Raw genomic sequence first — 14,643 nt, forward strand, 5'->3', positions numbered from 1 at the left:
CTAGCCCTTAAGACCTAAGTCTTATACGGTTACGCCACACACAGCTCGCTGTGACGTAGGGTAACAAATATTGAGGTCTATCTGGGCGCCTTTGGTCTCTTGGGAGTCCGGACTGACCTATAGAAGTGACGCAACCGCCAAGCACGTGCGCATGGATGCCTTTGTGTGCAAAGATAACAAACATCTACTGAGTGGCACGTCTCTGCTCGAGTGTTAAAGTAAATACGGATTTGGTCTGAGCCCGGATACGGGATAACGCAGACTCTGCTACGGAATGTTGGATTCTGAATTCTGAATGTTCTTCGTGTATTTTACAGTCGGGGAAATCATTTGGGTTTTTATCTTATTTAGCGGGATATTCAGGGGGTTGCTGCTTTATCTAAATGAGCTGTTTGTTTTACAGGTAGCTGGTTTGTTTGCCAAAACTGCGACCAAATTGTACCATATCCACCAAATTGAAGTCATTCAGTTTACGTGAGTTACATGTTATGTTTTGTCTACCAATGGCTATTGAATCTCAACATCTCTTCTCTGCTTGCTTAAATACACTCTTATGTTTATTATTAAGTTATTTCGCATGTTTAGAAAGAATGCGAAATTATTTTTAAGATAACATTCTTTACAGGAATGGCAGCGTAAAAGTCTATTTTGACGTGACGGCCGGGTTTAACCAGTCACTGACTGACGCAGAGACTGTTTCGGAGGCTGTGGTGGGAGCCATGGTAACGGTGCCGCGAATGGGGGACTTGTCTGTCAATCAAACGCGGGTCATAGGTAAGACAAGCTGTGTGGTCAATGAGGAATGATGATGTGGTAGATGATTATAATGACGAAGAAGATAGTAATGATGGCTGTAATGACTATGATGATAATAGGGTGATTTAGATCCACGACGCCGGCAAGAGGACGCCGCCTTGCGCGCGTTCGATTGCGAGCGCAGCACGCTTTTCTGGCCGACGTTGCGTCCTGTTCAGGACGGCATTTCATGTATTTTCGCGTCTTCTTCTTGACGAGACGCCGGCAAAGATCATCGTGCGCGCAATAGAACGTGCGCGAGGTGGCGTCCTCTTGCCGGCGTTGTGGATCTAAATCACCCTAATGATGATGGTGCATGATGATGATTGGATTAGGATTGTCCGTTAGTGACAGGGAAGACAGCCTGTATCGTCCATAAGAAACGAAGACAAGGGAGATGATAAAGATCATTATTACAAAATAATTATAATTAACAACAGGATGATGGTGACGATGATAAAAATATTTTTTCTCGTAAGGTCCGCCACCTCCGCCTAGAAATATCCACGCCGTGGAAATTGAGACGACCTCACTTAACGTACGATGGCAGGCACCGACCCACTCCGATACCTACACTATCACTAACTATACCGTGATGTTCAAGAGAGCCACGTCAAGCCTAGAATACCAGGTGAGTGGCTTTTTAGTAGTCAGAATAATAAATATACCGTGATGTTGAAAAGAGCCACGTCAAGCCTAGAATACCAGCTGCGTGGCTTTTTTAGTAGTCAGAATGATAAATATACCGTGATGTTCAAGAGAGCCACGTCAAGCCTAGAATACCAGCTGCTTGGCTTTTTAGTAGTCAGAATGATAAATATACCGTGATGTTCAAGAGAGCCACGTCAAGCCAAGAATACCAGGTACGTGGCTTTTTAGTATTCAGAATGGTAAATATACCGTGATGTTCAAGAGAGCCACGCCAAGCCAAGAATACCAGGTGCGTGGCTTTTTAGTAGTCAGAATGGTAAATATACCGTGATGTTCAAGAGAGCCACGTCAAGCCTAGAATACCAGGTGCGTGGCTTTTTAGTAGTCAGAATGATAAATATACCGTGATGTTCAAGAGAGCCACGTCAAGCCAAGAATACCAGCTGCGTGGCTTTTTAGTAGACAGAATGATAAATGTACCGTGATGTTCAAGAGAGCTACGTCAAGCCAAGAATACCAGGTGAGTGGCTTTTTAGTAGTCAGAATTATAACTATAACGTGATGTTCAAGAGAGCCACGTCAAGCCTGGAATACCAGCTGCGTGGCTTTTTAGTAGTCAGAATGATAAATATACCGTGATGTTCAAGAGAGCCACGTCAAGCCTGGAATACCAGCTGCGTGGCTTTTTAGTAGTCAGAATGATAAATATACCGTGATGTTCGAGAGAGCCACGTCAAGCCTAGAATAGGTGCGTGTCTTTTTAGTAGTCAGAATGATAAATATACCGTGATGTTCAAGAGAGCCACGTCAAGCCTGGAATACCAGCTGCGTGGCTTTTTAGTAGTCAAAATGATAAATATACCGTGGTGTTCAAGAGAGCCACGTCAAGCCTAGAATACCAGGTGCGTGGCTTATGTTCTCATTCGTTGTGCAGCATTATCTCAAATGTATGTGTCACCTATTTCATCTACGGTTCGCACTCGGGAATCCATGAGGTTCGTGTATACCCTAATGGCTCGAATAAGTGCCTACTCGAATATACACCTACTTCGACCGACCGAATACCCCCCCCCCCCCCCTCTTAAATTATTTATATAACCTTTATTTCAATTCCAAGCTGGCAGGCTTGGTAGATGAAGAGACGCGAGAGTTTCACTTGAAGGATCTGGAATCTGCGAGCGAGTACAAGATATGCGTAGCTGCACACAACTCACACGGGGAGAAGAAGAGCGAAACAATCACAGCCTTGACTAAAGGTTAGACTAGCCGATCACAGCCACGACTGAAGTTTAGACTAGCCAATCACAGCCACGACTGAAGGTTAGAATAGTCAATTACAGCCACGACTGAAGGTTAGACTAGCCAATCACAGTCACGACTGAAGGTTAGACTAGCAAATTATTGGTAATGTTTCGAACCAAACGACACTCTGAATTCACGATCTCCGACTTTCTTCTCCCTATATTCGAATCCGCTCTCTATCTCTCCACAATCTGTCTTACAATCCCTCACGAGTTCACCCCGTGCCTGGTACAATGATACCCGATGCTATTACTAATTACATATTACATAATTGGTGATCATAAACTAATAATTTTAACAGCTTCCGGTACACAGAAACGGAACTTCTGGAACACCAATCACAGTCACGACTGGAGGTTAGACTAGCCAATCACAGTCACGACTGAAGGTTAGACTAGCCAACCACAGTCACGACTAAAGGTTAGACTAGCCAATCACAGTCACAAATGAAGGTTAGACTAGTCAATCACAGTCACGACTGAAGGTTAGAAATAACCAATCACAATCACGACTGAAGGTTAGAAATAACCAATCACAGCCACGACTGAAGGTTAGAAATAACCAATCACAGCAACGACTGAAGGTTAGAAATAACCAATCACAGCCACGGCTGAAGGTTAGAAATAACCAATCACAGGCACGACTGAAGGCTAGAAATAACCAATCACAGCCACGACTGAAGGTTAGAAAAAAACAATCACAGACACGACTGAAGGTCAGACTAGCCAATCACAGCCACGACTTAAGGTTAGACTAGCCAATCAAAGCTATGACTAAAGGTTAGAAAAAAACAATCACAGCCACGACTGAAGGTTAGACTAGCCAATCACAGCCACGACTGAAGGTTAGACTAGCCAATCACAGCCACGACTGAAGGTTAGACTAGCCAATCACAGCCACGACTGAAGGTTAGACTAGCCAATTACAGCCACGACTGAAAGTTAGACTAGCCAATTACAGCCACGACTGAAAGGTTAGACTAGCCAATTACAGTCACGACTGAAGGTTAGACTAGCCAATCACAGCCACGACTGAAGGTTAGACTAGCCAATTACATCCACGACTGAAGATTAGACTAGCCAATTACATCCACGACTGAAGGTTAGACTAGCCAATTACAGCCACGACTGAAGGTTAGACTAGCCGATTACAGTCACGACTGAAGGTTAGACTAGCCGATCACAGTCACGACTGAAGGTTAGACTAGCCAATTACAGCCACTACCGAAGGTAAGACTAGCCAACTACAGCCACGACTGAAGGTTAGACTAGCCAATTACAGCCACGACTGAAGGTTAGACTAGCCGATTACAGTCACGACTGAAGGTTAAACTAGCCGATCACAGTCACGAGCCAGCTTGGTAAATCCTGGGCATAGGGATCCCTGTGGTAGCAAGGTAATTTTGGACAATGTAGGGATGAGTGGGATGAATCTTTCTATCTGTTCACAGCAAAGCCCAACACAGCCCTTATCCTGGGCATCGGGATCCCTGTGGTTATCCTCATTTCCATCGCCGTCTCGTTTTCCGTTTTGCTATGGCGATGGCGGGAGAAGAAAAGGAGACTAGAAGATGCCTTTGCACTCGAAAAGGTAGGAGTACAATGGTGGAATGAGAATACTTCAGCTTAGACCCATGCATAGGCTCAGTCAGCCAAATGTTAGGCTTTGGGACCACTTCTACTCATCTTTGTCCAAGATTAATAAAAATATATTAAATGGATAATTCGGCTTTTTTCATAAAGTGTGTTTTTAATTTATCGTAGTAGATACGGGGTATTTTCTTTCTTCGGGCCGTATCATTAAACAACAGGTAGCCCAGGCTCTGTCAATAAGTTATTTGAACCGACCGACTCATTGACCGTTATGGAGTTGTTACTTTGTGCAAGAATTCTTCCATAAAAATGTAATAAATTCAATCCAACGTGATGTAGTACTTGTAGTCGTCTATTATTTCCACGTTTAAGAGATTTAGAGTGCATTTGGGGCCGCTTTAGTGCTGTTCGATAAAGTAATTCTGAATTTCACCGAACAGCGCTATATATTCTCTCTATTAACGGTCAGCCGGTTCAAACTACTCATTGACAGAGCCTGGGCTACCTGTGGTTCAAACTACTCATTGACAGAGCCTGGGCTACCTGTGGTTCAAATTACTCATTGACAGAGCCTGGGCTACCTGTGGTTCAAATTACTCATTGACAGAGCCTGGGCTACCTGTGATTAAACAGGAGCTTAGTTAACGCCACTCTTGTGTTTACAGGCAAACCGTGAAGCCATCGAGGACCACTATCAGAGCACGAGTGACGTGTTCGCCTTACTTGGACTGGAGGGAGTTGTGAAGGAATGGTGCGAGATACCACGTGACGATCTCACCACCGAAAGGGAGCTGGGCTCGGGTGCGTTTGGAGTCGTCAAGAAAGCGTCTCTGAAGATCAGGGAAAAAGCGACAGATAAAGATGAGAAGGACGAAAGGATAGGGGAGGGAAGAAAAACCGAGGAACCGGAGGAAGAGAAAGGGAAAGTGCTTGAGATCGTGCCGTGCGCTGTCAAGATGCTGAAAGGTGATCTAGAGATCGTCATACAATTTTTATCTAAGTTTCCAAAACTGCAACACCAAACACCAGGGATATTCTATGCCCCCCACTTGGTTCCACGGAACACTAGGGATATTCTAACCCCACCACGTGGTTCCATGGAACACAAGGGATATTCTAACCCCGCCACTTGGTTCCATGGAACACAAGGGATATTCTAACCCCAACAAGCGGTTTAATGGAACACAAGGGATATACTAATCCCACCACGTAGTTCCATGGAACACAAGGAATATTCTAGCCCCCCCACAGGATTCCATGGAACACAAGGGATATTCGAACCCCAACACGGGATTCCATGAAACACAAGGGATATTCTAACCCCGCCACTTGGTTCCATGGAACACAAGAGATATTCTATCCCAACCACGTGGTTCCACGGAACACTAGGGATATTCTAACCCCACCACGTGGTTCCATGGAACACAAGGGATATTCTAACCCCGCCACTTGGTTCCATGGAACACAAGGGATATTCTAACCCAACCACGTGGTTCCATGGAACACAAGGGATATTCTAACCCCAACACTTGGTTCCATGGAACACAAGGGATATTCTAGCCCCACCACGTGGTTCCATGGAACACATGGGATGTTCTAACCCCACCACTTGGTTCCATGGAACACTAGGGATATTCTAACCCAATGACGGGATTCCATGGAACACAAGGGATATTCTAACCCCGCCACGTGGTTCCATGGAACACAAGGGATATTCTTACCCCACCACGTGGTTTTTTTTCTTTTCTTCAGAAAACCCCACAGAGAGCGAGTTGCGTGACTTGTGTAACGAGATCGCCATCATGGCGTTAGTAGGGGACCACCCGAACATCGTCAGTCTGCTTGGAGCATGCACTGTCAATGGTGAGTCATAGCGCGTGACGGAAGTATGATATACTGATGGCGTGAGACGGTAGGGTGATAAACTGATAGTGCGACGGAAGTTTGCCGCATTGATGGTTTGGTTTTGAAAGTGTGATATACTTGTGGCGTGAGGGAGTGTCATATACTGATGGCGTGACGGAAGTGTGATATACTGGTGGAGTGACGGAAGTGTCATATACTGATGGCGTGACGGAAGTGTGATATACTGGTGGCGTGAGGGAGTGTGATATACTGATGGCGTGACGGAGGCATAATATAATGATGGCGTGGCGGAAGTGTGATATACTGATAGCGTGACTGATATGGTGATGGCGTGACAAAAGTGTGATATTCTGATGGCGTGACAGAAGTGTGAGATACAATAGAAGGATTTGTATCAACATCTACACCACCACCAAGCTTTAAAACAATAATAATGTAATAAACAAACTTTATGTTTAGTCTTGCCTCTGCAGGTATCTCGAATTTTGTTCTTAACGTTTTCAGTATTTTTATGAATTGGGTATCCTGTGGCGAGATGGACCGAAGCCGGTCCCTTTTTCACTCTAACCCAGGCCCCCACTTATTCTTAAACCCGCCACAGGATGCCCGAAGTCTAATAAAAGCCTTTTCCCAAATCACTCGAGACGCCTGCGAAGGATGCTAGTCCAGTCTATCGCTAACAATGTTCTACTACAGGTCCATTGTGGCTTGTTGTCCCAGTCTATCGCTAACAATGTTCTACTACAGGTCCATTGTGGCTTGTTGTCCCAGTCTATTGCTAACAATGTTCTACTACAGGTCCATTTTGGCTTGTTGTCAAACTTGCTAACAATGTTCTACTACAGGTCCATTGTGGCTTGTTGTCAAACTTGCTAACAATGTTCTACTACAGGTCCATTGTGGCTTGTTGTCAAACTTGCTAACAATGTTCTACTACAGGTCCATTGTGGCTTGTTGTCAAACTTGCTAACAATGTTCTACTACAGGTCCATTGTGGCTTGTTGTCCCAGTCTATTGCTAACAATGTTCTACTACAGGTCCATTGTGGCTTGTTGTCAAACTTGCTGAAAACGGCTGCTTCCTCGACTACATTAAAGAACATCGCTCAGTCGCTGAATACGAGAATACAGAGAACAAGATCCATTCCTACGAAAACGTCACCGAGAAAACACAAGGGGCCCCCATGACAGAGAAGGAGAAGCTCAAATTCGCGTACGAGATCGCTAAAGGAATGAGACATTTGGAGAAAAAGAAGGTAGGTAAACGAGCTGAAAAATGGTAAATTTATGATATACAATAATTTAAGTTAGAATAAATCCACTAACATACTATAACGAATTTCGCAATTTGATTGGCTCCTGTACTATCTATTGAGCCATAGATAGTGAGTAGCGAAATAGTGTTGCTTTTCGCGACAAAAGCGGTTATTTATTACTGATAATTATTAAAATCGTGATTTATTTGAAAGTAGCATGTGTGTAGATTTATGCTAAAGCAATTAGACTACTCGTTCCAGTTTTCTATAAGTCATATAGTCAACTCGGCGCTTCCTAGACACTCTCCATCTGTCCTTAACTTTATTGTAAACAATATTCAGTCATTTGCCTGCGAAAACAACATGTCCCTCAATCCTGTTAAATGTAAGGCCATGGAGGTTAACTTTCTTCACTATAATAGCTGCGTGTGTCGTCCAATCTACACGGGTGGTGCTCTTATGAAGTCCATGAAGTCGTTCAAGCTCCTCGGTGTATACATATCTAACGACTTGTCTTGGAACTTGCACTTCGATTATATAGTCAAAAAAGCCATCTGCAGGCTCTACGCATTGAGAGCCCTAAGAAAGTGCGGAGTGCCCATAGGGGACATGGTAATCGTATACTGCTCGCTCATAAGACCGTTCTGGAATACGCTGGTCCGGTTTTTGCAAACCTGCCATGTTATCTATCGGATGCTATAGAGCATGTCCAGAAAAGGGCACTTCGTATTATCATTCCAGGAGTCAGCTATGATGACGCTCTTGCCACGTTAACTCTTAACAAGTTGTCGTTGCGCAGGGAAACTGCCAGAAATTTGTTTCAAATATCAAGAAAAATAATCCGCTATACCAACTCATTTCATCATGTCGAGTTAAAGTTGACCATAATTATGCTCTTAGATCTAGTGGAACAAGCTTTTGTTAAGTGTACAGTACAAATCGTTTTTCAGGATTTGTGACCGTTAAATTTTCAAATTTTCTTTATTAGCGCTGTAATCAGTAATTCAGCTTAATGCTGCAATTGATTTAAATAAACTTAACTATCTATCTATATCTAACTATCTATCTATTAACAATCTATCTCATTGTCGTGTGTGATTTATGTGCATGATTGACGTCTGCTTATTGACGTGTGAAATTGAAGTGATCTTTTTGTGTGTAAAGTGACATGTTTTTGACATGGGTGATTGACCTGTGCTTGATTGACGTTTGTTTGATTGACGTGTGTCATCCCCTTCTCAGTGTGTTCATCGCGACTTGGCAGCTCGGAACATTATTTTGAATGCTGATAACGTTGCTATGGTATCGGACTTTGGACTGTCACGTGATGTGTACGAAAGCGGGGCGTACGATAACACAACAGGGGTAAGTGTAGAGAAATCAGCTTTCTTGTTTGTCTTTGTTTCGCGGATAAACAATTAGCCAGGGCTTGGAATATTGGTGGATAATGGCTGTTAAACATTCTCTGTGCTGTGAAATGGGAGAATGCAATCTCTGATAAACAGTTACACAGGGCATTGAATATGAACATATCGTCAATTCTGGGTCATTTCTGGGCAAAAGATCGAGACACGCCATCTCTTGCAGGGCGTTCTTCCTGTTCGCTGGATGGCTATCGAGTCTCTGGAAGATTATACCTACACCACGAAATCAGACGTGTGAGTCTAGTAATGTCACTAGTGTTGGTCAGTACCGTAGTAATGTACGTATAAGAGAAGTTTCCCCGGTCTTACCGGATGTCTACATAATTGTTTTGATCCTGTGTTATATATGACTGTTCTTGTAGGTGGTCTCACTGTTCCTGGATTCCTGCATGATTGTTTTGGTCATATTCCTTATTGTTTCTGTAGGTGGTCTTACGGTGTGTTGCTATGGGAGATGGAGAGCGGGGCACTAATGCCTTATGCGGGGATGTCGGGCGTCGAGATCTTGAAGAGGCTAAAGCAAGGATACAGATTAGAAAAACCGTCATGTTGCTCACAGGAACTGTAAGTTGGATTTCCAATATTTTTAAAAATCCCTAATTCCACATACCTATACGAGGTTTATTTTCCGACACTGATATGATTGTGAAGCAACGTTTCTTGGGTGTTGACCAATTGGCGAAAACTGACAAGACATGGTTGTAAGAAAGACTTTTCTTGACTTTTTCTTCCAGGTACGCCCTCATGTACGAGTGTTGGAATCCAGAACCCAAAAACAGACCCGCCTTCTCTGACATCGTAAGTCGACTGGAGGAGACCCTGCGAGCGAAAGCGGTGAGATAATCTGTTAGGGGCGGGGCCACCATTGTCAATCACTGTGCCGACGTAGCATTCGTTAATGCCTCCTTCCCACGTGACCCTGTCGTACCCAATACTTTGGCTTTCCGTTACCAGGGATACGAAGAGATTCTTCCAGAAGATAACAGGGCGGGAACACCGTACGATGAAGTCCATGTCGACGATTGTTTCCTCACAGAACCAGACACGGGAAATACCACCATGCTGTAGTGCCGAGTAGTCATTTGAAGTAGTTGTCATATCTCTTCATATTTCTTTGGCCGAGTAGTCATTTGAAGTAGTTGTCATATCTCTTCATATTTCTTTGGCCGAGTAGTCATTTGAAGTAGTTGTCATATCTCTTCATATTTCTTTGGCCGAGTAGTCATTTGAAGTGGTTGTCATATCTCTTCATATTTCTTTGGCCGAGTAGTCATTTGAAGTAGTTGTTCCTGAGCTGCCGCCATAATAATAATTTTTGTGTATTCACATAACATCTCGCCGTCTTTCACTGAATTACACCATGTCCACGATCGTTTCCTCACAGAACAATAAACGGGAAATGGCACCATGCTGTAGGTTCATTATGGTGAACCAGTAATAATTTACTTTTATAAAAAATAATCACAGAAAAAGACACGGGAAATGGATGTAGGGTCATCATGGGGAATAAGTAATCACAGAAAAAGACACGGAAAATGCCACCATGCTCTAGAAGAGCAAGAAGCCAAAGCCAAAACAAATAAATTCCAGCTACCGATTTGAGTCAGAGGTAGCTGAACTTGACTGGTATTGTTGGACTTGAAAACAGGGGCGAGGGTCCATTTTTTTTTTACAATTTTGCGAAAAAGCACTGAGGAGTGAATGAAAACAATTAGAAAATAAAGGTCATTGGCCAGGGATTGATCCCGGTTGCGATTTGGCGATTCTCTAGGACCAAGAGAGCAAAAGATAAGAGAGGGACACTTTGGTATTACCCGCGCGCCATGTCGATTCCGAATCTGGCTATTTTTAGTAACCACCGCCCCACCACTGCTCGTGAGCATTTTTACTCACCCTACCCCCGCGCTTTGGCATTAATATCTTGTTGTTTGCCGCTGTTTTGTGTTTGGAAACCGAAAAAAACCCGACCCTATTTGCACAAATATCATCTAAAATTTCATTCTAGCATCAAGGATAGGGGCAGTTGCGGTTTATTAAGGGTATGTAGTACTTCGAGGATTGCAAGATTTCGAAAACGAGACTTCATTCAAAATCAAGAGCGGAAAACCTCGTGCTTCAAACACCGTTTTCGCTCTAACTTGCTGCTTCTTCGTGGTTTTTCATCTCATTATTTTCCTAATGGTCAAACGAAATCTGTAAGTTAGACTTTAGATAATATATTGATTTTTGTGAATATTCCGGTGAAATGAGAAGGAATCCAAGAAAGATAAATTTCATAAAACTATCCTTGTAGCGAGGGAATGCATTTTTGTGATGATCAAAGCCAGCAAGCTGAGCTTTTTGCAATCTGAGCTTTTTGTAATAGTGAGAAAATAATGAGGGAGATATTACTGTACTTCTTTGATGTTGTTATTATTATATGTTATATTATTATGTTGTTATTATACAAGCTGGAGTCGGGATTTAAATCAAACGCGGTATCACAGCCATTTTATCGTTCGTCGGTTTTTTCTTTCTTCTTCACTTGACTTCGCCGCTCAGACAAACAAAACAGTCAAACTATTCAGGGATTTAGCTTTCTGTGAGTATATTTGCCAATCTTGCTTACTTAATTTAGACCTGTTTTCTTCTTCCGAGTTATTTTACATGATCTCTTTTCATTCTTATCGAGTTGGCAAAACAACAACACCCAACCCGCGGGGGAGTAGGACAAAATAAAAGGAGCAAATCCTCACGCGCAGTGGTGGGGTGGTGGTTACTAAAAATAGCCAGATTCGGAATCGACATGGCGCGCGTGTAATTCATAGATCCGACATGTCAATCACGCGCGCACGAATAGCCAATAAGGAAAGAGACGATGCAATAACAGCCATATGGTCCCACAAAAAGTCGGCAATCGACGGCAAAAAGATTGGTTTGAGAAATTTTTCTGCGAATCTGGACAAGCAAAATAAGCATCTTCCGGTCAGCGTAGAAAGTGATAGTCCTGTTTTCTTTGACCGGCCACTTTTAGTGTAGAGTTGGGACTCAAATTGCAGAAAAACACGTAAAATTCCTGCAAAGAAACGAAAAACAAAAAGCAAACAAACCACATACAAGAATAGTGTAAGTCCTTCCATTAAACTTGTGTTTGATGTTATCCTAGGTTAATTCAATTAAATAAGAATGGAGACTGTCGTTTGTATTATTGCTGTAAATCTTGACATTTGGCGATAAAACTTGTAGTTAAAAGTCAGTCGTAAACAGCGAATTCGGCCATTCTCAGTCTACTTTTCCCCGCACTTAAATAACTGCAAGTTGACAAAAATAGCTTAAAAGCACATAAACCAGTGCGGAACATTACCATTTTTGGTTATATTTGATAAACAATCTGATTAACCAATCAGAGATAAGTATTACTATGCCCAGTCTTACGCGGTCACGCCTCAACTCAGAGTGGGAAAACAAAATGACGGTTCCGTTGAATCGGGAAAATCATGTTGAACGCCGCTTTTTAACTCTCTGCTAGCAGTGATTTCTTCTTATCTGTTTAAGCAGGGATTTCACCGACTCAGTGCGTCATATATACCCTATTTGTGTTGTTTCTCATCGGCAACAGACCTCATTTGCAGGGTTTTTTTTACGACTTCACCGAATCGTACTGTAATGAACGCGGAAGGGTAAGCCACTGCTAGCAGGCTATAACATGGATCACCAATTATCTAGTTGTACGTTTCATCAAGTCATACAAATGCACAAAATTTCCCTGGATTTATCTTGCTTTCGCACTCGGAATGAAGACACTCCAAGAAAAATTTTAGTTGGGATATTGAAACTAAAATGAATCTTATACATAATGGCAGCGAGTCTCATTAAAAAAAATGAAGCTTAATCGTATACAGATTGGCCGCGAGTCACTGTTTATTGTATGCAATTTAAAGATACTACATGAAAGTACTGTTTAAATGTTTATATTTGATCCTGGAATAAATAGATTTGCTATGATCAGTAAATCTCAGGGATAGCAGTCATTATTCATTGCTGCATTAGTTTGCTATTACTCGTTGTAAAAAAGTCCTTACCACAAATGCTCACATTATGGATTTTTTTTATAAATGGATTCTAGAGGGGGCACTTGTTTAAGGGGCTATGTAATGTGCTTATTCAATGAGGGGTGTATGTATACCTCAGTGTCAGAACCATCCCCAAAGGACTTCATTGTATCCAGCTATGTTTTCATCATGATTCATGATGACACAAATCGTGCTTAATACACAGGTTCTAACACCAAGTTAGAGCCATTGAGGGTGTATTTCATTGTGTGTGCAGACAAATGGAAAAAGGCATTAAGTGTAAACTAGGGTGAGGAAAATGCATGGTAAGGGAAAAGGGGTGGTGACTAAGGGTATGTCTAATTGGGGGTGCTGACACAGGTTGTGAAGATGAAGTAAACTTGTACCATGTTTGATTACTAGGCCTTGGAGATAATAGGAGAATGGGAGTATAGTCATACCCTGGGTAACAGAGGCTTCAAGCTTCACTAGAGCAGATATCATATGGAAAATATCTATTCATATTTGGTGATACTTCAGGCTTATTTTTTTTTCTCGCCAGTCTCTATTATATGCGCAAAGGGTCTTTTTTTTTTTATAAAAAGGGAATTAAATTAATTTGATTTGATCCCCTTTAAAACTATAGTGATATTAAGAATTTATATGTTTGGGGTATATAGGTTTGAGTAATTGTTTGGGGGGGTAAGTTTCTATACTTGGTATATTTTATGTATAGAACTCAGGTTTGGGTATTTTTTTTTTTTTGGGGGGGAGGGCTAATTTGACAAAAAGTCCTTATCGCAAATGCTTATTTTAGCATATTATGCCCTTCTTTTTACCCCTCTTGTACCAGGTTTGATTACTAGGCCATGGAGATTCTAGGAGTATGATTGTGCAGTCATAGATATCATACTGTATGGAAAATAAATATTAATATTTATTGATACTTCAGGAGCATTTTTTATCTCAGTGCCTATTGCACAGAGTTTGTTTGTTGTCTTTTTTATAAAAATGGAATAAAATTGATTTTATTTAATAAGCAAATCTGAGAGTTGAAGCTCCCTTATAGCAAGATTTTGTATGCTTGGGCTATAGAATTTAGGTTTGGTTATTTATTTGGGAGGTAAGTTTCTATGCTTGGTATATTTTATGTATAGAATTCAGGTTTTTGTATTTTTGAGGATGAGTAGGGAGGGGGGCTAATTCATCAAAAAGTTCTTATCGCAAATGCTTATTTTAACATATTATGCCCCTCTAGCATTAGATTTTAGAGGGGGGCACTGGTTCGAGTGGCTATGTAATGGAGGGCTATTTTATGGTGTGTGCAGACAAATAGGAAAAGGCATAGAGTGTAAATTTCAAGGTTGAGAAATGCATGGTAAGGGGAGTGAGGTTGTGATGACTAAGGGAATGTCACATGTGGTGTGCTCACACAAGGTGCGAAGACAAGGAAGTAAAATTGTACCAGGTTTGATGACTAGGGCCTTGGAGGCGAGGAGGATAGAGTTTTTTTTTATAAAAGGGAATAAAAATAAATAAAATTTGATAAGCAAATTTTCCTTCTAAAACTTTTTTACGGGACTGGCAAGTTTCAAGCTTTTGTATGATTTACGAATAGAACTCAGATTTGGGTTACTTTTTTGGGGGAAAGGGGGGGGGCTATCTATTCTTGATGGAGTTTTGGGTATAGAGTTCAGATGCAGGTATATTCTTAGGGGTGGCGCGGT

The 14,643-nt window shown here is 42.0% G+C and overlaps 1 protein-coding gene and 1 long non-coding RNA gene across 2 annotated transcripts in view; both read left to right on the forward strand.

The window, feature by feature from the left end:
• LOC5511426 overlaps positions 1 to 10,508 on the forward strand; it is a 65,566-nt gene extending 55,058 nt beyond the window's left edge. Inside the window, exons 10-22 of the mRNA XM_048734678.1 lie at positions 404 to 474; positions 626 to 774; positions 1,275 to 1,426; positions 2,564 to 2,702; positions 4,199 to 4,338; positions 5,006 to 5,306; positions 6,093 to 6,203; positions 7,244 to 7,461; positions 8,704 to 8,826; positions 9,049 to 9,119; positions 9,312 to 9,449; positions 9,620 to 9,719; positions 9,840 to 10,508. Coding sequence (XP_048590635.1) covers positions 404 to 474; positions 626 to 774; positions 1,275 to 1,426; positions 2,564 to 2,702; positions 4,199 to 4,338; positions 5,006 to 5,306; positions 6,093 to 6,203; positions 7,244 to 7,461; positions 8,704 to 8,826; positions 9,049 to 9,119; positions 9,312 to 9,449; positions 9,620 to 9,719; positions 9,840 to 9,953 — 1,827 coding nt within the window. The 3' untranslated portion in view covers positions 9,954 to 10,508. The remainder of the gene's footprint in view (positions 1 to 403; positions 475 to 625; positions 775 to 1,274; positions 1,427 to 2,563; positions 2,703 to 4,198; positions 4,339 to 5,005; positions 5,307 to 6,092; positions 6,204 to 7,243; positions 7,462 to 8,703; positions 8,827 to 9,048; positions 9,120 to 9,311; positions 9,450 to 9,619; positions 9,720 to 9,839) is intronic.
• Positions 10,509 to 11,852: 1,344 nt separating this feature from the next.
• On the forward strand, positions 11,853 to 13,198 carry LOC125573709. Its single transcript, XR_007314188.1, has 2 exons — positions 11,853 to 12,544; positions 13,143 to 13,198. It is a non-coding gene; the product is annotated as an uncharacterized LOC125573709 (long non-coding RNA).
• The last annotated feature ends 1,445 nt before the right edge of the window (positions 13,199 to 14,643 follow it).

This window comes from Nematostella vectensis, chromosome 11 (assembly GCF_932526225.1).
Source record: "Nematostella vectensis chromosome 11, jaNemVect1.1, whole genome shotgun sequence".
Taxonomy (NCBI): Eukaryota; Metazoa; Cnidaria; class Anthozoa; order Actiniaria; family Edwardsiidae; genus Nematostella; species Nematostella vectensis.